At 36.7% G+C, this 26,975-nt stretch overlaps 2 protein-coding genes across 2 annotated transcripts; one reads left to right on the top strand and one right to left on the bottom strand.

The window, feature by feature from the left end:
- Positions 1-112: 112 nt before the first annotated feature.
- On the top strand, positions 113-20,267 carry LOC124455365 (phospholipid-transporting ATPase ABCA3-like). Its single transcript, XM_047006018.1, has 17 exons — positions 113-1,253; positions 1,609-2,014; positions 3,457-3,674; positions 4,658-4,799; positions 5,637-5,831; positions 7,755-7,981; positions 8,457-8,775; positions 9,344-9,529; positions 9,989-10,334; positions 11,081-11,277; positions 11,882-12,155; positions 12,818-13,059; positions 13,811-14,452; positions 15,186-15,370; positions 17,623-17,810; positions 18,706-18,848; positions 19,131-20,267. The coding sequence occupies exons 1-17, from the start codon at positions 417-419 to the stop codon at positions 19,544-19,546; spliced, it is 5,163 nt and encodes a 1,720-aa protein (XP_046861974.1). The 5' UTR covers positions 113-416; the 3' UTR covers positions 19,547-20,267.
- LOC124455393 (arf-GAP with dual PH domain-containing protein 1-like) lies at positions 20,125-26,483 on the bottom strand. The gene is made up of 11 exons (XM_047006043.1): positions 26,129-26,483; positions 25,888-26,021; positions 25,266-25,357; positions 23,888-23,970; positions 23,585-23,697; positions 22,535-22,681; positions 22,370-22,453; positions 22,245-22,307; positions 21,510-21,578; positions 21,004-21,220; positions 20,125-20,564 (listed from the first exon to the last, which is right to left on the bottom strand). Exons 1-11 carry the CDS (start codon positions 26,208-26,210, stop codon positions 20,485-20,487), a joined length of 1,164 nt encoding a protein of 387 aa, XP_046861999.1. The 5' UTR covers positions 26,211-26,483; the 3' UTR covers positions 20,125-20,484.
- Positions 26,484-26,975: the final 492 nt, after the last annotated feature.

The following is a 26,975-nucleotide window of genomic DNA, read 5'->3' as shown; positions in this document are numbered from 1 at the left end:
ATAGAAGAATTATTTACATTTGTATCGATTCATTGACACTGAAAGTTGCTAGCAGTTTGTGATACGAATTTTGTACAAAACTAGCATCCGTCAACCGGCATGGAGTCTTACAGAGTTTCTCGCTGTCAAATCACAAAAAACCGTATAAGTATATGAAAAGTCTTAATTATGATGCAATCGTGTCAGATGTTTAAGGAAGCTACGTTAATTCGTGATTTAAAAATAGCAAATTTTCTGACTCCTGACTCATGAGTGTTTGCAAAATGTCACGACAAAGATGGTGGAGTTTTTTATTTAAGTAAATGGTACTTTAACTGCTTTTTTAGATCTTACGAGTTAATGGTTTTGCATTCGTGAGTTCTTTCGAAAATTTAAGATTTATTTAAAAGATACCAGTTTAAAAACTTGCTAGGAGAATGTCAAAATTGAAACAACTTGGTCTACTGATATGGAAGAATTTCAAGCTTCAAAGAAAACATCCGATTGGAACCATTTTTCAAATAGGGTTACCATTCTTCGTGTCATTCATATTCCTGGCCTTGCGATTGTTCCTTGTCACTGCCAAAGATTGCCCAGCCTTGGTTTGGAATGAATTCAATGTAACCTCTCCACCACCTGTACTAAGAAGATCATTCTCTATAGGCTTGGCTGCAAACAATGCTTCTCAACTCTCCCATGAGCTTTTCAACAACCTTACATTTTATCTTAATGAACATGCTTATCCGGATCAAAACATCACCTTGCAAATATTTCCAAGTGAGGATGACATGGTTAATGAAATAATGCGCTCCTCTGAAGGCAACTCTACCAAATACATTGGAGGTATATACTTTACTCGTCTCCCATCAAAACAGGCCAATTTCATCAACTACACGCTGCGATTCATCAACCTAAAGGAAGACAACTCTGGCCTTGGCAAGAATGGCCATGGCTGGTTGACAAAGTATGTTTTCCCGAGGTTTCAAAATTCTGAGCCAAGAAATAAAGATGATTCTCATGGAGGCAGTCCAGACTATTATAGTACCGCTTTCTTGTTTGCCCAACATGCAGTAGATCAAGCTATTATTAGACAGTTTGCTACTCAAGACCAAACATCAGTTCGCATGGAAAAATTTCCATTCCCAAACTATGTGAAGGACCCCTTCATTTTGATTATTCAAACTTACATCCCATGCCTCATATTAATTGCTTTTATTTATACTACACTTGACATTGTGCGTAATATTATATATGAGAAGGAACAAGGGTTAAAGGTAAGTTGTAATTTGTCTCATTTGCTGAGATCTTTTTTATTTCAAAGCCTGAATCAGAGTTAGAGAAATAACTTCTTTGGATAATTAAATTCATATTAAGATCATTTTGCAATATATTTGATGGGTGGAAAATTTTATCTTCCAGGAAGAGACAGTTCTACCTTTTAAATGTTTTTATTGATTGTTCACTCCAAAGATGTTGTCAAACTGAGCACCTATTTGACATCTTAAATTAATTTGTAGTTCAGTTTTTGAGAAGATTTGCTACTACAGCTTTATTCAATTCAATAAAAGCTATATCTTTAATTCATGTGTTCTAACAAACTAATTAAGTTAGGTATTTCATGTTTTTTAGGAAACTTTAAAAATCATCGGCGTCAATAATTGGCTTCATTGGGTGGCGTGGTTTATTCATAGTTTTCTTATTTATCTCGTTGCAGTTGTCATAATGACGCTTCTTTTCACGATAAAATTGAACAGTAATGGACGTGTTATAGACAAAACAGCACCCACAATATTTTTCATCTATCTTTTGCTTTATATTACCTCTGGTATTTTGTTTTGTTTCTTCGTAAGCGTTTTTTTCTCCAAAGCGAGCTCCGCTGCCAAAGTTGTTGGTGTAATTTTGAGTATTTCCTTCTTATTATTCTTCTGCATAATGCAATACTACGACAAAATGACGTTCACTCTCAAAGCAATTGCATGCCTCATACCAAATCTTGGCATGACTCTTGGAGCGATTGTCATCGGCAAGTTTGAAGGTAAGTTGAAACGTTGATGGACTGTGTGTGTTGAACCGCTTTCGTTTTAAATTACTTTCATCTGAAAAGGGATGTTCTTCATGCTCATATAAGTTCATTAAGCCCGAGGTTTATTCAATAAGGATTCTGAACTGATGCTTCTGTTAATACCAAAGCGTTTTTCAACTTTTCTCATTAATTCATAAAGAATTTTATAAAGATCCTTTATGTGTAACCACAGCGTTCACAACAGTTAACGAACAATGAGATGATTTCTGCATACAGGGTGTATCAAAGAACGCCTATAGAAATTGACGACTTAGCGTGATGATTTCTCATGACTATGTTACTGATACATAAAGATTCTAACTTGTCTGCTACATGCATGTTTAACATATCTTTGGTACAATCGCGAAAGCTTTTCTTCTCCTGGGAACTTTAAGCCTGGTTCACACGAGTAAAATAAGGATAAGCACAAGTGTAGACAAAAGATAAAACAAAGATAAGTAACGAAGCATGTGATATAAGCATGAACATAAGTGCAGGCATAAGGAAAATATTCAAGCATAAGCTAAGAGAAGAACAAAAGAAGAACAAAAAGAAGATTTAAAGAAAATCCCATGATGTCTTCGTTTTTATAAACTTCTAGAGCAATAGAAACAAAAGCCTCGAAGCTCGTGCTTATTTTACTCGTGTGAACAAGGCTTAACATTTAACTAAACTTCAAACCGCAAAATATACACAGCAATGCACCAGTGGGATGCTAGCATACTGACCAGGCATTGAAATTTCACAATAGATTGATTTCTTAAGATGTTCTTTTTGTGATACACCCTGTATGGTGTCACTTCTCTCGTGACTCCCTGTATAGTGTCACTTTTCTTGTGACACCCTGTATTCGTCGTTTTCACTCATTTGCCAAAGGATCAACTTGAGGACCAAACAAAAGAACTTTGTTTGAGTTCTTTACAATTGGGACTCTAGCATGACAGCTATGACGCCAGGTGAAACGATTCCCTGGCGTCCCCCGCTGGACACTTGTTGGCGGGCTTTTATTCATATAGCTTAAAATAAAGAATTGATTTCAAAGGAACATAATTTGACAAAAAATGCCTATATGAATATTACCACTCCCCCACCCCATAATTATTGAGCTTGACACCACTGTCCAGCGTTCATGTAGTTTTTAGGCCGACATTGAAAACTTCCAATTTTGTTTCTAATTTTACGTTTGCCTTTTCTCTAAATAACAAAAATACTAATCCCGCCCATGAAGGTCAATCCTGCGATAATTGAGGTGACCATATTCATATATTCTTTTATGCCAGGGTGATTTCTTTTGAAATTGAAAGTGTTTTAAAAAGAACTTAGCCTGACATAGCAGAATACATGAATATGGTTCCCCCCCCAATTAACACAGGATTGACGCTAATGATCCCGCCAAAACGTTTTTTACATTCTAGGATCCGGTAGCGGCGTTCAATGGGATAACCTTTTTCATGGTGTTGATGTGGAAGACACGTTCTCCCTCGGGACTGTGTTCATCATGATGATTATTAGTTGTGCCATATATGGTATGCTTACATGGTATATTGAAAATGTGTTCCCAGGAAAGTATGGTACTTCGAAACCTTTTTACTTCCCATTCACCAAAAGCTACTGGTGTGGAAGCTTTGAAAAGGTAACTTGAAATTTTGCTTAGCAACAGTCATAAATACAGATATTGATTGTGTAGGTTAGTGTCGTCCTGAGAAGGGCTGTTTGTGTTAGTGTCGTTGTATCGCTTTAACAATCTTCCCTGCCTTAACCGTTCGTTGCATGAATTTTTTCGCCGACGGAGCTCCAACGTGTTCGGTGATTAAAGTAAATGGTTTGAACCCGGGAGTATCGTTACATGTTTGTAAATGTAGATCGTGCAGTCCTGAGAAGGACTGTTTTTGTTGTTGTTGACTGACGTTTCGGCAACCTTAGCGGTAGTCATCTTCAGAGTCAAATAACCCTTAGCGGTAGTCATCTTCAGAGTCAAATTACCTAAGTGTTCGGTGATTGTTGCTCTGAAGCGACGCCATGCAGCAAAGGGTTGTTTCGACGAAACTCGCTTGCAGCCGCGTCTGTAGTGGATTGTACCCCTCACCAGACAGTGGCGCCTTGTATGTTGTTGCGCGTGTTTTCCGTTTCGATGCATGAGTTTCACGAAGACTTTGCTGCACGTACAGAGCACGTACTTCACAGTTTCTCGTACCGTTAACCCTTCGTTGCATGAACTTTTTTGCCTCCCGAGTTCCAACGTGTTCGGTGATTGCTGCCCTAAAGGAACGTCATGCAGCAAAGGGTTGATTGTAATAAATTGTTTTTGACCTCATTGTGAAGATTGTCATAATATTAGAAGTCGTATGTGCTGTTTTTCTTACGCTGTCAGAACGGTCATGGTAGGCTGCTAGAGTGTGAGATGTCTTCCACGACTAGCAAAGCATCTGAGCATGCGCAGCTTAATAACTGTGGGAAGTTTCTGATGATTAAGATATCAATAGAAGTTCATGTCAGGTCGAATTATTTTTCAATGCGGAAGCTTAGTGACTGCTTGCTGAATTCTGCTTAAAAAGCATTATAGGTTTTGGTACATTATATTTCGAGTGATATGTGTAAAAAATCTTTCTGCCGCAGGTATCAAACGATGAAGAAACCTTGCCATTATTAAGAAATGCGGCGAAGTTCGAAACATCGAAGAAGTTCGAAAGGGCTCCTCAAGGTCTGGATGTGGGGATTGACATCAAAAATTTAGTGAAGATCTTTGACGGAGTAACAGGTAGATGACCTGGACGGATTTCCTAGGGTGGGGGGTGTAGGGGAGTGCAAGCCCCCCAGGCATCAGATTTCACCCCCCTAAATAAATTGTTCACCCCTCCAAGAAACATTTTAATCCCCCATTTTTAATAAAACAAATCCTTAGTACAGTTAAACTGAGTTTTCTGGCCAATGTTTCAACTTTCTACACTACCTTCGGTTGTTGCACTACCAGACTGCCCTAAATTCGATACCCTAACATTGTCTTACATCAATTCCTTAACAGCTCGTCTCCCTAAAGCTTTTAGCTTCCTCCCTGTTTGAAATATGAAAATCTGTCTATGAAATGACCTCATGAATCTTATCAGACTTTACTTATGACGTCAAGATCTATGACAGAGAAACAAATAGATGAACTCACGAATCTTACCATACAGTATAGAAGCAACTTATGACGTCAACGTGTATGACTGGGGCTCACTGAGCGACAGGTGGATGATGTCACAAATCGTACTACACAGTACAGAAGCCAATTATGACGATAAGATTTGCTACAGTGAAACAGGTGCAATTCTCACGACCTCACAAGACCAAACGGGAGCCATTTATGACGTCATGATTTATGACGGAGCAACCGGTAAATGACATCACAAATCGTACTACACAGTACAGAAGCCAAATGTGACGATAGGATTTGCTACAGTGAAACAGGTACAAACCTCAAGACCTCACAAATCTTACAAGACCAAACGGGAGCCATTTATGACGTCATGATTTATGACGGAGCGAGTCTTACCAGACTTTGCTGAGGTTAACTACGGCTTCAAGTTACGATATTATACTTTCGTGTGCTATGCAGGTAAAAAAGTTGCTGTGGATGATGTTAAACTAAAGATATACGAGGGACAAATTACGGTTCTTCTTGGTCATAACGGAGCTGGTAAAAGTAGTTTGATGTCTGTCCTTACCGGTTTTTATTCTCCGAGTAAGGGAACTGCCGTTGTCAATGGTTACGACATTAGAACAAGCATGGATGGCGTACGGTCAAGTTTAGGTCAGTGAGGAAAGTAACGAAATGTTTTTAAAACAATTATAAAAGTTTATGACTGTTCGGTGCAATGGTTTGCCAGCCTCCAAAGCCCAAATATCTATATAATACAACCAAACTTAGGAGCTGGCTACGCCGAAAGTTGTGGAAATTCATACAATTTACGATGTGAAATTGACTGAGAAAAGAACTACATTTAACTTCTATAAATAAAGTGTATAGTTCATCTAGCTAGTTACAGTTCCACTAGTATGTAACTTCTATAAATAAAGAGTATAGTTCAACTAGCTATTTACAGTTTGACTAGTATGTAACTTCTATAAATAAAGAGTATAGTTCAACTAGCTATTTACAGTTTGACTAGTATGTAACTTCTATAAATAAAGAGTATAGTTCAACTAGCTATTTACAGTTTGACTAGTATGTAACTTCTATAAATAAAGTGTATAGTTCAACTAGCTATTTACAGTTCGACTAGTATGTAACTTCTATAAATAAAGAGTATAGTTCAACTAGCTATTTACAGTTCCACTAGTTTGTAACTTCTATAAATAAAGAGTATAGTTCAACTAGCTACTTACAGTTCCACTAGTTTGTAACTTCTATAAATAAAGAGTATAGTTCAACTAGCTACTTACAGTTCCACTAGTATGTAACTTCTATAAATAAAGAGTATAGTTCAGCTAGCTACTTACAGTTCCACTAGTATGTAACTTCTATAAATAAAGAGTATAGTTCAACTAGCTACTTACAGTTCCACTAGTATGTAACTTCTATAAATAAAGAGTATAGTTCAACTAGCTATTTACAGTTCCACTAGTTTGTAACTTCTATAAATAAAGAGTATAGTTCAGCTAGCTACTTACAGTTCGACTAGTATCTAACTTCTATAAATAAAGTGTATAGTTCAACTAGCTATTTACAGTTTGACTAGTATGTAACTTCTATAAATAAAGAGTATAGTTCAGCTAGCTACTTACAGTTCGACTAGTATGTAACTTCTATAAATAAAGTGTATAGTTCAACTAGCTATTTACAGTTTGACTAGTATGTAACTTCTATAAATAAAGAGTATAGTTCAACTAGCTATTTACAGTTTGACTAGTATGTAACTTCTATAAATAAAGAGTATAGTTCAGCTAGCTACTTACAGTTCGACTAGTATCTAACTTCTATAAATAAAGTGTATAGTTCAACTAGCTATTTGCAGTTTGACTAGTATGTAACTTCTATAAATAAAGAGTATAGTTCAGGTAGCTACTTACAGTTCGACTAGTATCTAACTTCTATAAATAAAGTGTATAGTTCAACTAGCTATTTACAGTTTGACTAGTATGTAACTTCTATAAATAAAGAGTATAGTTCAGCTAGCTATTTACAGTTTGACTAGTATGTAACTTCTATAAATAAAGAGTATAGTTCAGCTAGCTACTTACAGTTCGACTAGTATCTAACTTCTATAAATAAAGTGTATAGTTCAACTAGCTATTTACAGTTTGACTAGTATGTAAGTTCTATAAATAAAGAGTATAGTTCAGCTAGCTATTTACAGTTTGACTAGTATGTAACTTCTATAAATAAAGAGTATAGTTCAGCTAGCTACTTACAGTTCGACTAGTATCTAACTTCTATAAATAAAGTGTATAGTTCAACTAGCAATTTACAGTTTGACTAGTATGTAAAACTTAAAACTGAATGTATTTTAAGAACATCGTGTTAATATCATATTTAGAATAATCGATATTAATTAGCATTTGATTAAACTGTTCAATCCCATATACTATTGGGATATTTCTAAATTGCTCGGTCCATTATCACTAAGTTAAAGCAACTCCACGTCTAGAGACATGGTCGTTTTTATTTTCACGACCCAACTGTCTTCCATTGTAATAGTTAATCGTCTATTTCATTTTTACTATTTTCAAAAAGGTTTATGTCCACAACATGACGTTTTGTACGATCGACTGACTGTTAAGGAGCATTTGTGGTTCTTTGGAAAACTAAAGGGTCTGTCTAATGATGAAATCGATAGCGAAGTGGAAAAAATGATGGAGTCCATCAAACTCGCGGATAAAGCTAACACTCAAACAAGATATTTGTCTGGCGGGATGAAACGCAAGCTATCTTTAGGAGTAGCGCTGATTGGAAAAACGAAGGTAGATATTATCACGTGCACATCACGTGCAGTTGTTTTATTACTAAAATCAACATTTGAACATCACTCGTGATATAGACTGAGGTATTTTGGACTAAAGTTTCAATATCAAATCACTTCAATTGAAGACATTAGACTGGAGTATATAAGAACTGAAGTTTCAACATCAGATCACTCCTGATGGAGACACTAGACTGGAGTATATAAGGACTAAAGGTTTTACACATCAGATCACTCCTGATGAAGACACAAGACTGGAGTATATAAGGACTAAAGGTTTTACACATCAAATATTTCCTGATGAGAACTCTAGACTAAAGTTTTTGCACATCAAATATTTCCTGATGAGAACTCTAGACATAAGTCTGTAAAAACTCAAGATCTGTTCTGCTTAGGCATAAATCTGTTTTAAAGTCTTCTTAGAAGATATGCTTTTAATTACCAAGTTAAATTTTTCACCTACTCACTCCCTCAAGGTGTTAATGCTTGACGAACCTACTTCCGGTATGGATCCATCTGCCCGCAGGTTTACTTGGGAACTGCTTCAGAAGTATCGTGACGGACGAACGATCTTGCTGACGACACATTTCATGGACGAGGCGGACGTTTTAGGTGACCGCATTGCGATAATGGCCGAGGGCAAAATCCGTTGTTGTGGTAGTTCATTGTTTTTGAAAAACCATTATGGCGTGGGTTATCATATAGTGATGGTCACAGAACCAGAATGTAAAGAACACAAAATTGACGAACTTGTTAAAGCGTATGTCACGAATGGCCAATTGGAAAGTCGCGCTGGTAAGTTTTGATGCACTTCTCTAGGAGACTTTATAGGGTTGAGCCTGCAGACATGAGCCAGCAGCTAGCTGCCCGATACGATAGAGTGACGAGCGTTGAATGATTTTAGCAAGTTGAAACAACGCAAAATTTATTATTTGACAAATTCATATCAACGTTTTCGTATTGAAAAAAGAATTGCCCAACATAAAATTCGAATTAAAGACATTTTTTGAAAAGAAATAATATTTTATTGGTAGTTACGTTTCTTCTATATACAAGACATCATCAGACTAGTAATTAAGTTTCACTTCGTGACGTAGATGTTTGTCTTAATCTGTAGAAAACAATTGATTTCAAAGACCCGCGAGATATACAATACATGTATACATAAAGTTTATTTCAGGAGAATGAAACCCGTCAGCTGAAACTAGGCTGTCATTTATTGAGAAGGCGTTGTATTTTTACCAACTTTATCATATTTTATCAGTATGAAGGTTAAATAGTATACATTTCTTTTGTTGTAAGTGTTTTTCGATGTAGTGTCTAGCCAGTAGACCTTTGCAATACTTTTTTTTACCTACGTTAGGCGCTGAAATGTCCTACATCTTGCCTCGGGAATCTTCGCGGAATTTTTCCACGTTGTTCTCAGAACTGGAGACTCGACAAAAGGAGCTGGGAATTGCTAGTTATGGCGCTTCAATGTCAACCATGGAAGAAGTTTTTATGAAAGTGGCAACGGAATGTGACAACACGTTAAATGATAGACTCAAAGGTAAGCTGTGGTAAAAGTGGTAAGTGTTGATTTCCTGGGATAAATGAAAGTAAAAGATTGTGATGGGAGTCTACATCATAGACTCAAAGGTTAGTTATGGTAAAGGTGGTAAGTGCTGATTTCCTGAGATAAATGAAAGTAAGGGATTGTGCCGGGACATTAGATGATAGAGTCGAGAATAAGTTGTTGTAAAAGTGGTAATTGTTGATTGATTGGGATATCAATGAAAGTATAGGATTGCGACGAGGTTTTAAATGATAGACTCATGAGTAAGCTGTGGTGAAAGTGGTAAGTGTTGATTGATTGGGATATCACGATAGTAAAGGATTGCGACGAGGTTTTAGATGATAGATTCGAGAGTAAGCTGTGGTAAAAGTGGTAATTGTTTATTGTTTAGCATTGACTCATTTCTAGAAAATGGTGTTTCAAGTCAAACTTTTTCTTTTGTACGTCATCTAGCGGATGCAATAAACGCTTCAGTAAGTACAGTGAATGACGAAGACACATTATATGGACGCAACAACAGCATGATGCCACTAACAAACACAACAAAGCCACAGTTAAACTACGGAATAACCTTGTTTCTGCAGAGGTGGTGTGCTATGTTCAAGAAACGCTTTCTTCATTCGCGTCGAGATAAGATAGCCATAATTCGTCAGCTTCTCGTGCCTCTAATTTTTACAATACTCGCTCTGATTGCCGCTGACACGATACCTAAGCCCGAGGACTGTCCTCCCAGAATTTTGACGACAGCTATGTTTCATGATAACATTGCAGCTTACGCAATTGTTGGAAACCCGGACAGGTAGATATATTGAACTTAAATATAACTGGACGGCTACTTCCCGCCAAAATTTGAAGCCAGCAATTAAACTAGTCCCCATCTTTCCACGCACGGCCCAGAGAAACAGGCATGTTAATGTATATAAAGTATTTTTCCAGTTGTATATTTAATCAAATGGATGGATAATAGAAATTTTTCTTTGACAAATACTATGAAATGATTTCGAGAAACAAATTTCCAAAACTCTTCTTATAAAACAGCAAACCTCAACTGAAATCTCAAAAACTACAACTCATTTTGCTTTGGAAACTGCTGAAATTTTACATATTATTTCCTACTAAGTTCTGGTAAAATATGTTTGTGACTTGTTCAATTTAAATTCTTGGAACTATTCGAATTTTTAAACCAGAGCTGTTCAATTTTATTTGGTTAAATTGTTTAGATTTTAAGGGAAAAATGTTTGAATTTTCTTATGGTAAACTACTTAACATGGTTAATCACAGGGTTTTAAAAAAAGGAGACTTAGAAATTAATCTATTATTTTAGTTTCATTGCCCCATCACTGTGCTAAACCCTCTTTAGGATGAGTAAATATAATCAGCGACGTGCTTTTGTTTCATATCTTTGTTACAAGAACAAAACCGTTTTCGTTTCCTGGGCAGTAAACTAAACTTCTCGCAGCAAAACAAGCTGAATAAAGCGTGCCCGGATTTAAAATCCCGATCAGACATTAAAATTTGATGTAAGCGTAAATAAATCTTTTTTAGGGAGATAAATGATCTGGTTAAAATGTACACACACTCGGCAAGCTCGTACACTAAGTTCGTTGATATCAACAAGGATAGTGCTTTCCGTGATGGGAACATGACCAAATATTTGCTTGAAAAAGCCAAAGGAAGAAACATTGGATACTTCAATAGACATTATCTGGTTGCAGCGACATTTACTGAAGAAAATAAAAAAGGTATTGCTTGCTCGTGTAGCTACATTATTTTTACCCTCTCTGAAGGTGTGTAACTATGAAGGTGGAATAGTTCTTATCAATATCTGTCAATTTATGCTTTTTTATTGAGTTCAAAATGTTGTAATGGGATCAAGAAAGACTTGTCCATCGAGAAAAAGGTCTGTAGATAAAGAAAGTATCAAGGAAGTTTATGTAGATCGAGGAAGAATTTCTAGATCAAAGAAGGATCAGTAGATCAAGGAAAGATTTATCTGTAGATGGACGAAGAATCTTTAGATCAAGGAGGATTTTTTAATCAAAGAAGGATCTGTAGATGAAGGAAGGATCTGTAGATGAAGGAAGGATCTGTAGATGAGGGAAGGATCTGTAATCGAGGAAGAATCTGTGATCAAGGAAGGATCTATCTGTAGATCGACGAAGAATCTTTGGATTAAGAAGGATTTTTTAATCACGGAAGGATCTGTAGATGAAGGAAGGATCTGTAAATGAAGAAAGGATCTGTAGATGTAAAAAGGAGCTGTAGATCGATAGAAAACATAAATATGAGGTAGATCAGCTAAGAATCTTGGCGAATTTAATGTAATTTATGTGTGTTCTTATTTAGCAATAGCCAAGGCTTGGTTCAACGATCAAGCTTATCATGCGATAGCGGTGGCACTGAGTGCAGTGGACAACGCCATTTTGAAAAACAGTTCCGGAAATAAAAACAAATTAATCACAGTGACAAATCATCCTTTGCCGAGAACTACGAAGCAAAAATCAAATGATTTAGATGAGTATGTTATTTTTGCTTTCGAGCTTTTCCCAAACTTTCACAACAAACGTTCCTATAACTATATTGGGACAAGTAAATATAATTTGTATTTCCGTAATGAATAGCGTTTTAATAAAACATCATTCACTGTTAAATTTCCTTCGAAAACCATGCAATCTGAGATAAAAAAAGAACGTTTTTTTGAGCATTCAACCAATTAGCGCCCGTGTTTTTATGTAATCAGGTATTGTTTTTTAGTCTCTCAAATTTCTATTGAAATTTATGTGTATGTATTATGAATTGATATATATTAACCGTACGTCCTGTGTCCCTAGTGCAGGAGTCACCATTCCACTATTGTTATAATGTATACAGCTTGTATAACAATGTATCTTCCGGCTATCACCATAGTGCAATGGTGACTCCTTAACCTGGTACACAGGATGTACGGTGTATGTATATATATATATATGTATGAGAGACTGATTCATTCCTGACATACGACTGTGTTCACTTCAAAGGCAGGGATCGCTGAGCATATTTTTTATTAGGAGGCGGGGTTATCGACTGCCAAAGTTAGGTAAAACTCTGAAAGAAGGGATTTGGGGCGGGGGCAACAGTCCCAGTTCCCCTGCTCCGCTTTCTCTGAAGTGATCTACAAATGATCAATAGTGGGATGCAATAGCCCCAAGTCTCCTTGCTCCACTTTCTTTAAAGTGATCTGCCAACGATCAATAGTTGCTAAGGCAACAAGGTCTAATTCATCAACTTTCATTTTCTTTCCAGCAACAATGTTCGTCTTTATATAGCTGGCTTTCTGCTGCTTGGCATGGCGTCTCTTGCTTCATATTTTGTCGTGTTTGTCGTCGAGGAGCGAACAAACGATGCAAAACATGTGCAGTTCGTTAGCGGTGTTGATCCCATTAGCTACTGGACTGCTTCATGGTTGTGGGACATGGTGAAGTTCACACTTCTCTGTATCGGCATTGTTATTTTGTTTGCGTGTTTTAACGTTCCTGCGTACACAGGTAGGTCGAATTTCCCAAGCTTTGACGTAGCTAGCATGCTTACTTGGTCATGTTATGTAGATTTTTATGTACTCTTTGTAAGAACAGTAAATAATGTTCTGAAATCTACATAGCAGGACTGAAATTTGCAGGTTGTATTTCTCATTGTCGTCATGGTCGCCAAAACGATTCTCTTGCCTTTGGTGACAAAACCCGAAAAATTGGAATTATTTGAAACGCCGAATTTGATTCCGCGTTGTCAATATCTTCCAATAAAACGTCATTTGCCTGATAATTCAGCCAATCCGAACGTTGTGATCCAATAAAGTTTTTTTACAAAATACTCGAGGACTCCTCGTAGTTGTCGAGATACTTGTTTGTAAGGAGAATGAACTCGACCCAAACCCCTAATCTCTCGGCCAACCAACCAACTTTAAACAATTCCAATAGTTTTTGATGACAAAATCACGTCAAGATTGCGATGTTGAATCTGGTATACGACTGTGAGCCTGTGATAACAACATACCTTAATACTTAGAATGCGTGCTTTTACAGAAGTATGTTTGGCAGTGGAGTTAGCTCGAAGCACTTATATTTGTCTTTTTAAACACATTTTTCACTTGAAACTTCGTGGAAGCACAGAATTGCATGTCAAACTTGACATTAAGCTCTCGGTCAACCCTTAAAAATTCCAACAATTCCGTTGAAGTTAGCAACGTTCGCTTTGGGTGAATTTTCCCATTCCTCAACAACTGATTTTAATTCATTGCAGAAGGCTATCGTCTTGGAATAGTTTTTCTCGTTTTGATGCTTTATGGTTCAGCCATCATCCCGTTTGTGTATCTCTTCTCGTTTCTCTTCAAAACGGTGTCGAAAGCTTTCGGCTTTATGACGATGTTGAATTTTGTAACTGGTCCTATCGCCTTGCTTGTTGTGTTCATCATTCAGAGTCTTGACTACCATCACACTGTTGATGTCCTTAACTGGATTTTTTTGGTACTCCCCAACTTTTGCCTCGGACAGTCGTTCTCCAATATTTTTGAGAATTATAACCGTATCAGACTTTACAATATGTGCATGGAAAAGTATGCGCGGGTGATGTGCATGCCTCTGAAAGCGAGGATTCAGACGAATTATTTGGCCTTTGAAAATCCTGGAATTGGTCGATTTCTCTTGGTGTTACCACTTGAAGGAATCTTCTTCATGCTTATTATTCTGTTGATTGACTTCAATGCTATTCGGTCGTTGCGAAGTTCCATTAGATCGGTGTACGTCGATCCGTTTGACAGCATGCATCCAAACGACGAAACGGAAGATTCCGACGTGATGGCGGAAAAACGACGAGTACTCAACGACGAAGTGAACGAAGACGTGCTTGTAGTGAAGGATCTTACGAAAATATTTAAAGTTCCAGGTAGAGAATTTCGACTTGCTGTGTTTTAATAGCTTTCTTTTGTAGATGTGTTGAAAAGAAAGCCTTCTTTTATCAGCCAAAATCATGTCAAAATAATTTTCGTTTTTTAACACAATATTTTGGAAAGTTAAAAAAGATGATCGCCATGAGCTTGTTGTGCTTGATTGAAAATATAACTTATCAATTTTTTTACCACTAGAAAAGTCTACACATACGAAACGGGCTTTTAAAGTGTCTGTGAGATGAAAATTTTGCTGTTTAAATAATGCTTTTGTTGAAATAAACTGTCAGTAGACTTGTTTAGACAGTTTATGTTATATCTATAACATCTTTTTTCATTCTCAAGACACGAGAAACCCATAATGGCTGATTTTACAACCACTGTTGTCGCCTTGCATAATGAGAACTTAAATTATAATGTATATTTACGTAATTTGCATCAGTAAATTATTAAATGTATATTACTGATGTGTTTGTTCAGATGGGCAGAGTTGTCTTCGTAGTGTTATGTTGTCTGTAAAAAAACTCTCTCCAACCGTTGTACTTTCATAATCTGGAGAATGAAACAAGATTGTCTTGAAAATATACAACACTCTCATTGTCTGGAGAATGAAACGAGATTTTCATGAAGACTTTTTTACAAAGTTCACTGTCGTTTTGAAACTTCTATTCAATGAAAATCTATAAAAGAACAAAGCTCCTGCTTTATAAACACCTTATTTTTTCCCGAAAGGTCGTCGAACTTTTGCTGCAGTGGATCACATCAGCTTGGGAATACCTTTAGGTGAATGCTTCGGTCTCCTGGGAGTCAATGGCGCGGGAAAAACTACAACGTTTAAAATGTTAACAGGCGATGTGATTCCAACTTCGGGCACCGCCGTCCTTGACTCGTGGGATATTCAGACTAATTTAAGTCGGGTATGTTTTTATTGTTGTATATAGTCAGTAGCGTAGCCAGCCTGCAGATTTACTTCCGCTATGTAAATTTTTAAAGATTACCATTATTCATGTCTTTAGAAATCTGTTTTCCTCACTGTCAGTAAATACCAAAAATATTAGGAAAGCGGAAGTGAAAAGTCGGGCTGGCTGCGCTACGGTATATGATTTGTTCGACCTTTCCTGCTTAAACTTACATTGAAGAATCATGTAAAGACCATTGAACCAAATTTACAACTGGATGGGTACTTTACGTTCCGTTATACACTTATTTCAATTATCTGTCCGCGAGCTGTGAACATGCTAGCCTCGTACCGAGGCGCTTTGACGCCCTCAACCATTTGTGCGAAAAAGTGCAGCGCGGGACGACATGCGCGAATAAAAAATGAGAAAATTGTAACGCATGTAACAGCCACGCTAACGCGCGACGCCCACACACGCCACGTGACATTCAATTTATTAATCATCAAATAATTCAAAGCGCCTGGCTACGAGGCTGATCCGACATCAAGATTTGCAAGGGTAATTCATCCTTAAGGAGACGTTAACGCCATCTAAAGGAATTTCATGCTTGGAATTTGGGATGTAAATTAAATAAAATTCGTAGTTAGTTTTGTTAGTTTAGCCATAGGTAATCAAACTAGTCATTATACGTCACTGTGGAAAAAGTTGAACAGGCAATGGTATGCATGCAGCCATTGAAGAGGCTTTTATGCAAATTACAGGTTTGCAGATTTTTCAACACCGTGTATACCATTGAAATGTTGTTTACAAAGAAAATATACTGTGGTATGTCACTACACCTCTGTGAGTAAACAACAACACAATTTTTGCCATTTTGCATGGCATCTACATTGTAAATAAAGAAAATCTTTGTTGAAATCGCCCAACTTGGCGCGGTCATGACGTAAATGCATGCCAGGAACTGGCAAATATTTTTGACCGCGCCGATGTTAGTGGTAAATTCTAGTGTGTTGACAATGTCTGATATTTCGTTGCAATATTTAGTGTTGACGTTGCAATGTATGTTATATTTCCGTTGCAATATTTAGTGTTGACGTTGCAATGTATGTTATATTTCCGTTGCAATATTTAGTGTTGACGTTGCAATGTATGTTATATTTCCGTTGCAATGGTTTAGTGTTGCTCATTTGCGAAATGGAGCTTCGCATATAATTGTTCAATAATATTACGACGCAAAACAAGTTGTAAACAGTCCATAAATACAAGCCAAGCGAATTACATTTGACGTTCAAAGATCGAGCAACTAACCCTTACTTACATAACAAATAATTTCTTACTTGTTTATAAATGAACTCCCTTTTCAGTTGTTGCTTGATGTCGGCCACTTTGTTGGTAATTGGTAAAATATATTTCAGTTCCTCTGCAGAACAACCTTGTAAAAAATAAACGTTTCAATGCTCCGTTGTATTGTCTGCCATTTTGGTTCTCCTCCCTCCAACGAAACCACATTCTTTAGCGAAACACAGCCTCAGAACAGTATGAGGAATATATCGAAGATAACTTCATTGACATTTTTTTGTGCCACCCGTATTATTACCACAGTATAGTGGCTCAACAGGATGCTTCGAAAAAACTGCTCGTCTTTGAAATCAGCCGACCTTCAGACTTTGCATGATTCAGCAGTAATTGATCCCCAAAGACCTGTAAACGCAATTGAAGACAATAATACATACGAATCGCGGCTACTGTTCGTCGCAAATTTCAAGCATGAAATTTATTTCAATTTCCGTTACGCCTTAGTTGCGGATCAATTACTCTTGAAACAGGCAAAGTGGAAACGTCGGCTAGTTTTAACTGCGTAGAGAAAGAACCTTTATGTTCGTTATTCTGTGGCCACACCATAGAAAACAAACAATACCATTTGGCTGCGCAACTTGGTGCTGTATATTTATCACTGACTGTGGTCAACCATCGATAATTGGGAGGGAAAGTATTGATGTATACATATGTGATTATGACCCCCCCCCCAGAAAGCCCCAATTATCGATCTTCCTACGTTTGCATTATTTGTGTCAACAACAAATACTTCAATCGGTGAAAAGTGCCTTTGTACACGTTATTTTCATGTGTCAATATGTTTCATGTTTAAAATTTGCGTGTTTGGTTGGCCTGATGCAAACGCGAGCATCGACTAATCAGAGCACACAATATACATGTTATTTTGTAAATGAAAATTATAATTTTAAATGTAAATTATGTTGTTTACCAAGGTTCGTCAACGAACAGGCTATTGTCCACAATTTGATGCTTTGATCGATTTATTGACGGGACGGGAGATGTTACAAATGTATGCTGCACTTCGTGGAGTCCCCAGACATGAAATCAATCCATTGGTTGAAGATTTAATGAGATCAGTGTTGCTAACGGAACACGCTGATAAGTTAACTAAAACATACAGGTATAATAGAAGAAAACGTCGTCTACTTTGAAATAGAATGCTGTACTATAAATGCTCACCCGAGGTTTTGCCATTTATATATTCATTTTGGTTTATTTGACGTTAAACCTGAGTATTTATATACTTCTGTGTAGTTTCTTCATGAGGAGTGATCTGCTGTGCAACTTTAGTCCTTATATACTCCAGTCTAGTGTCTTCATCAGGAGTGATTTGATGTTGAAACTTTAGTTCTTATATACTCCAGTCTTGTGTCTTTATCTGGAGTGATCTGATGTTGAAACTTTAATCTTTATATACTCTAGTCTTGAGTCTTTATCTGGAGTGATCTGATGTTGAAACTTGAGTTCTTATATACTCCAGTGTAGTGTCTTCATCAGGAGTGATCTGATGTTGAAACTTCAGTTCTTATATACTCCAGTCTAATATCTTCATCAGGAGTGATCTGATGTTGAAACTTTAGTTCTTATATACTCCAGTCTAATGTCTTCATCAGGATTGATCTGATGTTGAAACTGTAGTCGTTATGTACTCCAGTCTAGTGTCTTTATCAGAACTGATCTGATGTTGAAACTTTAATCCTTACTTACTCCAGTTTAGTGTCTTCATCTGGAGTAATCTGATGTTGAAACTTTAATCCTTACATTCTCCAGTTTAGTGTCTTCATCAGGAGTGATCTGATGTTGAAACTTTAATCCTTACATTCTCCAGTTTAGTGTCTTCATCAGGAGTGATCTGATGTTGAAACTTTAATCCTTACATTCTCCAGTTTAGTGTCTTCATCAGGAGTGATTTTACGTGGAAATTATGCATGTGACGCGTAAAAATCTGCCATCTTTTTATAGCAATCCCAGGCTCCTTAGATCATGAATACAAAGATAACCTTTTCTTTTTACAGTGGTGGAAACAAACGCAAACTAAGTGCAGCGATAGCTTTGATTGGCGATCCACTCATAATTTTTCTCGATGAACCAACAACTGGAATGGATCCTGTTGCAAGACGACTGTTGTGGAACACTTTATGTAGAGTCAGAGCCGAAGGTATGAAACTGGTTATGAAGCGGGTTTCCTTCCGGGGGGGAGATGTGTTGAAGAATGCAATTACATACAGTTCATACCCGCCTAATATGAGCGCCATTTTGGTTATTATTAAAAATAATAATCTCTCCCCTTAGGTCGATGCCTGATGATTGATAATCATTTTGTACCCACCCCTCTCAGGTCGATGCCTGATGATTGGTAACCATTTTGTCCCCTCCCCTCTCCCCCTAGGTTGATGCCTTATGATTGGTAATCATTTTGTTCCCTCCCCTCTTCCCTTAGGTCGATGCCTGATGATTACGTCACACAGCATGGAAGAATGCGAGGCGTTGTGTACTCGGTTGGCAATCATGGTAAATGGCAAATTTCGCTGTCTCGGTAGCCCGCAACACCTGAAGAACAAATTCGTTCAAGGATTCACTTTGTTAGTAAACCCTCCAAGTGACACGCCCTGTAATGACACGACCTTAGTAAAAGAATTCGTAGCAGAGACGTTCCCAGGCAGTGAACTTCGAGACGAGCACAATGGCTTGTTGAATTACCACATAGGCAATTTAAAATGCGCTTGGTCTTCCTTGTTTGCGATCTTAGAAGATGCGCACAGCCGTTTTGTTATCGGTAATTATGCTGTAACGCAAACCACACTGGAACAGATATTTTTAAATTTTGCTCGCTCACAGAGAGGCTACGACGAATAGATGGTCGATTAATATCGTCGTACATGGGGCAGTGTGACCATTTATTGAGAATTATTACGAAATCTTTTTTACTGTGCTAAGTGATTGTTTGGTTGATTTTAATTTTTTCAATCGCGCCTTGTATACGCCAGTAAATGTTGCATACACCAAAAAGAATTACCCGAATGAAGTAAGCACGATGCATGACCTAGAACTCAGTCTAGTAGATACCTGACTCCGCTGAAATTTATAGTTACGAGTGAGGCAAGCCGCCATCTTGAAAGGCGGCAAAATTGACGATATTTACGACTAAAATCTGCTTTTTTTGCATTGAAACGCAGCTGCAGAGTTTATAGTATAGGTTTTATTTTTAAAATTTTCCTTAAAATTTTCAGCTTATTTTTGATTGAGAGTTTTGGTTTTTGCCACCATTCAAGATGGCGTCCTTGTCTCAGGATGTCACGTTCACATCTTGGGGATTGGGTTCTAAATCATTGAGTATGACGTTATCAAATAATGTCAAGAACCATGCCAGGCTCTCTCTCGAGACATATTCCAGAGGCGAACTATGGTGGCATTCAAAAAACACACTACGATTCTTCAATTGTAAAACGGCTATATTTCATAAATATTTTATAAAACATCAACATGCCTTGTTACACGAGCGAAAATGTTTACAAATCAACGATTGTATGGTTTATCAATTAAAAGTGAATAAAATTCTGCGGTTATAAATATAAAATTTGTGTGTGGTATTTATCATAGACACGACTCTTTTCCTATACGACAGTACAATAAATTTACATACATTTTGCAACATGAACTATTGTCGCTACTGTATATTTGGCGACTTGGTTTATTGAATATAAGTCTGAAGGCATTTGACTTTTAGGTGCATCATATACAAAAACATATATATAAATATAAAGATTAATATAAAGATTAATATAATTTATATGTTATGAAAATTTTTGACTTATTCTGGATAACGAACTTTGTTGAGATTTTTTTCTTTCTAAATCTTCGCTCAACGTAATTGCTGGAAAGAGATTATTAAAACACGGTTATGCGATTGTCCAGTTGGCAAAACCTCAAGCAATAACTGCCTCGATATATATTTAGTCAGTTATCATGAAATAAGTGTGAATATAATGCGAACAACGCGTGAACTTATCGTGAAATACGCGGGAGTTTAACCTATAACTTGCATGAAATTATCTCCTCACTACAACCGTTAGAATTTATTTAACGCCCGAGGCGTTAATTGGAGCATTCACGGTATGCAAATAAACATGCAACACGGACTACACCAATGTCTTTGTTATTGTTAATGACGTAATAGGGTCAAGGAAATCAATATCCAGTTATCCATGTCAAGATGGTGATGATACAATTTACATTAACTCATTAGGCTTTTAACAAATTACAATCTGATTAAGCATGTCGGAAATTCACAAGTGAAAGATATTCTTACAAACCTTTTCTATCTTCTTCCGTTAATGACGTTGATACTATTTTCTTCAAATCTTTAACCCACTCGTCGCGTTCGTCCTCCGTGCCAGCACTGAATTCGTAAACTCGATCTGGTGTGTGAATCGAAAAGCCGTAGCCGAGCGGGGCCTCGTATTCGTTAAAACCCGAGGTGACGTCATAGCCTTTCGTGCCTAATACAAATTCGCCTTTCGGGAACGCGTCCTAGAAACCAGCAACGCATCAAAGGGTAAGTAACAAAATTTAAAATGACAACAAGTCGTCATCAACCACGTGATCACAATCATACAAGACCCACGCCGCTGATTATTAAATATATTACAAGCTATTTACATACAGTGGGTTGTGTACTCGTCTTGATTTTATAAAAAATAGGTGCGCAGAAAGATAAATAAATTTGAGCACAAAGTAGCATCACAACAATACGAATTGAAGTGAATCTTTTACATCAGCAATTTCCTGTCTTATGACACAGACATTAGGATTTAATTACCGTTGCTTTCTCTAAGTACATAACTCGACGACCATCTACACAAAGCCATCTGTCTTTCCAACCCTTATCCTAAAGGAAATTTGATACCAATGTTAGAAAGGTCTTGGCAGGAAAAAGTAAGCGAGAAAAGATTTAGAAAAGGAAAGAACAAAGAAAGAGAAAATGTGTAGGGTATAAAACATGAAAGAAAGTGGAGTATATGCAAGAGAAAGATGAGAACAGAAGGATGAGATAGGGAAGAAAGATGAGCATAGAGGGATGAGATAGGGAAGAAAGATGAGCACAGAAGGATGAGATAGGGAAGAAAGATGAGCATAGAAGGATGAGATAGGGAAGAAAGATGAGCATAGAGGGATGAGATAGGGAAGATGAGCATTGAGGGATGAGATAGGGAAGAAAGATGAGCATAGAGAGATGAGATACGGAAGAAAGATGAGCACAGAGGGATGAGATAGGGAAAAAAGATGAGCAGAAAGGGGGAGGTGAAACAGAGAAGATGTTAGTGTAAGTAGTAAAGAAAGAAGACAATATTATTTTGCATTCTTTTATATGTGAGGTTGTACATCTTAACGATTTAAAAGTCGTATGAATTTGTGTTGGACAATAAAATATGAGCAGTTAAGGAGTATTTGGGTTCGTTGTCAAATTACCTAAGCGAATTAAAATAGCTTTAGGTAATATATAAAAATACTATTTTACATCGCCTAAAGCGACAATGGCGAATATTCTTCATACCCTTGGTCCTCGTTTTGAAACACTTCCTTCACGAACAAAATCTTTCGTCGTTATCTTTACCAACTAAAAATGTATATTTAGTATGAGACGTCAAAACTCGAGAAAATTACCATAAAAAAATTAACCTCTTTTTCATCGACATCGACATTGCCAGCTTTCAACATTTTCAATTTAGCATAGCGTATTGTCATGTACCATTCGACTATTTCCTATAAAAGCGAAAGTGTAAAGAATGTTTAAATTATATATTAATTTATTGAAGACAGCTTTTAAACGCTAACAATACGTACCTTGCCTGTATCAGCAGCAATGAACAAACTCCTTGTTTTGCCATCAATCGTATTCATAATCTGCAGACAGTTTGGCTTCTCGGCTTTATCGTCAGCAAACACCGCGTTGATTTTATTCAATAACCAAATATCTCTGGGCTGTAGATCCTAAAATAAATCTATGTTAAAATATTCACTAAAATATGAACCAATACGACTGTTTCAAACATATTTCAAAATTTAGGAATATTCATCTGTGAATTACCCTTGATACTTTAATGTTATTCTATATTATTATATGGCAAGCGTCACTTCCGGCAAAATGGCGCGCTTTAATTGGCTCAGAAACATTTTTACCGGTCCATTATTTTCCCGTGATCGACCACGGTCCAAAACGCGTAATTTTACTGTAAAATGTAAACAAACTTCGTAAAGCAAACAGCAAAACGCAAAAAAAAAAAACAAAAACCATTTACGAATGGGACACGAAGGAAAAACTCTCAGAAAACAGTTAACTATCCAGCCGAGACTTGAAACGATTTATTTTTAACTGACAAGAACTAGAAAAGTGAAAACCAACCCATACAAAACAGCAAAGGCGAGAAAGAAAGTAAGCTTCGTTTAAGATCAAATAATGCCATATGATAAACCTTTTAATAACCTCGCTTTCTCGGTCTTTACTGAGAATTATCAGACCTCTGTCTATTTGTACAAACCTCGTCCTACGGGCTCGGTCTGTACAAAAAGACCTCGGTCCTTTATTTCTTCGTAAAGACCTCGAGCTCGGTTGCTAAGGGCTTAGTATTGGGTTTGATTATAAAACTTTGCTGAGCAAGCTACTTTTTCATATGATTTTGATTTTTCGCTTACGACTGCAGTTACTGTTTCGACAGTAGGAATAAAGGTGAGAAGAAAAACTAATGTTAAATTCCCCCTATTTATCGCTAGCATCCGATGTATTTTTTAGACAGCGCTGGACGCGTCCGCTAAACTGCAGTAGCCCCAATGTTTCGAATATCGTAAATAGCTACTTCTCCATTTTGGTCATAGTCACATTTAAAAAATACTCACAGTTGGTTTGATGAAGTAGGCGAAGGAATTGTTTTTCACAGAGAGAATGAACTTTCGAGGAAGCCAATTGCCATTGTTTTTACCGCGTTTAAGCAAGAGGCCCTCTTTTTCACCTATAAGTGAAATAAATCACCGGCAAATTTAGAGTGTTAATTCTAATAAATATACCTTTTTGGCTTTGTCATACTGAGGATAGTACATAAGAAATCACTGTACTTAAGTTGAAGTCAGGCTGGTCAGCGGTCAACAGACATTATACAATATTTCACGTAGACTTAGCAGAGAGGGTAAATTCAGTCTAACCTGTCAAATAAGACGGAGGGGGTGCTCCTTCTACAAACTCCCGCCGTTCGTACTTTGAACGAATCCATTGCTCCCTCAAAACCCTGAATTAAAAACCAAATATTACATTATTCAAAGTTTCGAACAACTCTCGTTGACTTTATCAGCCAATAATATCCAATCATTAGTCTTTACACAATCAATCACATGTTCGATTAGTTTAGTAATTGTTCTTCCAAAAGATACAAAGTGCCTAACTCAACCTCAGGAAATAAGCGATTCAGATAGATTGGAGGATTTTACGAATTTTATCAATATATTTGATTTGTCGAAAGTTTTATCATTATTCAGGTTTATAGTTAACAATAAACGTTTCGAAAGCAGAAAAATTCCTGTTCGGACGCTATTTCCCACTAAAATTTCATAATATTATACGGTGTTCTGGGTTCATACTTTACGAAGTGATCGTTTTCTCAGATGTGCGTCACTTCCGGTGCTGAGTCATCAACTTCTAGGCCCGGAAAAAAACCAATTGAGATAAAAAATTTTGTCTGATCATGTATACTTTGCAAATGTTATTAAAATCCTCCAAAAATCTAAATCTTGCACTTTAAGTATTCACCAACCAAATTTACAAGTAGGGATCAACTTTATTTAGCCTCCAGCCTCATTTTTGCCCTCTTCTAACAACCACCGCTTGAAAGATAAACCCCCCCAGCCTTTATATATCCCCCCACACTCAGTAAATTGAATAATAACTGGGAAGTTAATCTCACGATACAATTATAACAAAATACGAATGCTAATTAACCTTTATTCATTCGAAAATTATGAATGTAAAAATAAAAATTGTCGCTTGTTTTATGTCAAAATGTCACACAGCATTATAGTCATGTGTTAAGTCTTTCTTTTTTCAAAATGAGCTCAATGGATTGAATATATTAATAAATAGAAATTAACATTTAGGCATGTGTAGCGTGAATTAGTATGCAGTGGCAATTTTGTGTGAAAATTTATTCAGCCCCGAGCCTCTTTTTAACACCCTCTTCTAATGACCTTCCAGGAGGATAAATAGAGGAAATTTAAGTTTCCATGTGACGTCAACATGTTGGAGCCTTGGAGGTATGCTATACAAGAATGTTTTATTAATGCTATAGTGGACTCCAGTTGATGTGGGCAAATTTTAATGTTTAGTGACTTCCTAAAGATTAGTTGCAAATCAAGAATATGTTCGATTTCTCATAATTTCAATCAACTCAGAGAGGTAATAGTGTAATAGTCCAGCTTTGATCAATGTGGTAGCAAAAAAATTGTGGCGAAGCCAAAGAACACCAATAGTTGGACTTTGGTGTTTAATTACAGGGTAGTGAATAAAAAATGTGTGTTCGTCCAAACTTACTGAGGAGAACTGATGTCAGGTCTTCGATAGCACACAGGCACTTGTTTTTCCCATATCTTGTTTGACAGTTCATTGCCTTTCTCCCGTATAACCTAAACGAAAATTCCTCATTGAGTTCTCATTTTGCATTTCGCAATGGTGTAGAGGTATATATTATATTTTAATGGGGAATGCCCCGTGTATGCTCGGTGAATGTTCGGGAATTTCCGGAACGATAAAAATTTTCCGCGTTTCGCGCTGAACGTATTGAAAATCGACCATAAATTGCATTATTTGCAACAATACATATCTACTTCTACGTTTAATAATTTCATCATAATTTTATCAAAAATTTTTGTAATTTAGAACTTCCGAGGCGCTTGCACTACAGAATGGGAATTCAAGTAAAATACATCGACTGTTTACAGCGTTTAATACCGAAGTCAAACGACAAACTGTTCATCATTTTAATTGTAAAATTCATTAACTTTGAGTATACAAAATGTACACAAAAAACGAGATTTCTTTAACAAATAACTTTAATATCATTAAGACCATTACTAAATACAACTGCACAAACCAAACACAAGGCTTTCAACACAACGATTCGACTCAATGAATACGGAAGCGCTATTTTTTTTACCTTGAGTTTGTCGTCAGTCCATGCATCAAGAAGAAGGCTTCTAACTATAGAAATACTTGTTCCCAAGCGTCTGTGAACACCACAACAGTTTATGCAGATAAAAATACCAAGATTCGTCGAAGTCCACTCTGGTTCTAAGACATTTAAAACACGGAAGTAAAGAACAAGATCTTGGCAATGGCTCATCAGAACATACGAATATTAAATTCACACAGCATCAATGTCAAATGATTCTACATACCGGGCGCCCCACAATCGGCACAAACATTGTTTCCAGGCTTCTTTTTACAGTCTAGTAATTCTCTCCGATATCGTTCGGTCATTTCAAATACAGAAACACGTAATGAACGCAAATTGAATGAGCAATTTAAACCAAAACTCGAAGCTCGCTGCAATGTGTCAAAGTCCAAATAAAACGCTATATTTTTTAAATAAACAAAATTATTACCTCATTGACAAACTGTATCGACACAAGCGATCGAAGTTTTAGCACAAAACATTTATTTTCCGCGTTTATATAAATATGAGTTTAATCATGTTCACGTGTTTTCAATGTTGTGTAATTTAATACAGGTTAAACCCGCGTCGTACACAAAAATGTGAAGTATTTTCCTTTACGAAACAAGCACGGAAGTAGACTATTTGAGCAATATATAATGAAATTCGTTGGCAGAAACCGTCCGATACCATAACGAGGGTAATTATATGAATTCTAAGCGAGTATTTTGTAACAACTTTGATTTAGAACTTTCCAAACGTTGCTTCTAATTAGACAAATTAGAACACGTCAAACCGGAAGTAGACAAAATGGACAGAACAGCAACATTTTGACCGGACGTTTTCGCAACAAAAAAGTAAAGATTTGTGAAACTACCCACGCAAGGACGACGGAACATTGTTAATTGGGGGGGGGCTATATTTATTCATTCATATGTTAAAATCCGTAAACAAAATTGATTTCAATAGAAACTAATAAAATAAAACATGAATATATGAATAGCCTCCACCACCCCCCAGTTATCAATGTATCCACGCACTTTCAAAGGGGGGGAATGGAAACTAACTACGTAGCTGCAACTGTACACCTT

This window comes from Xenia sp. Carnegie-2017, unplaced genomic scaffold, assembly GCF_021976095.1.
Source record: "Xenia sp. Carnegie-2017 unplaced genomic scaffold, XeniaSp_v1 HiC_scaffold_39, whole genome shotgun sequence".
Classification (NCBI taxonomy): Eukaryota; Metazoa; Cnidaria; class Anthozoa; order Malacalcyonacea; family Xeniidae; genus Xenia; species Xenia sp. Carnegie-2017.
The sequence above is the reverse complement of the archived record's forward strand: the minus strand, read 5'-3'. Positions and strand labels throughout refer to the sequence as shown.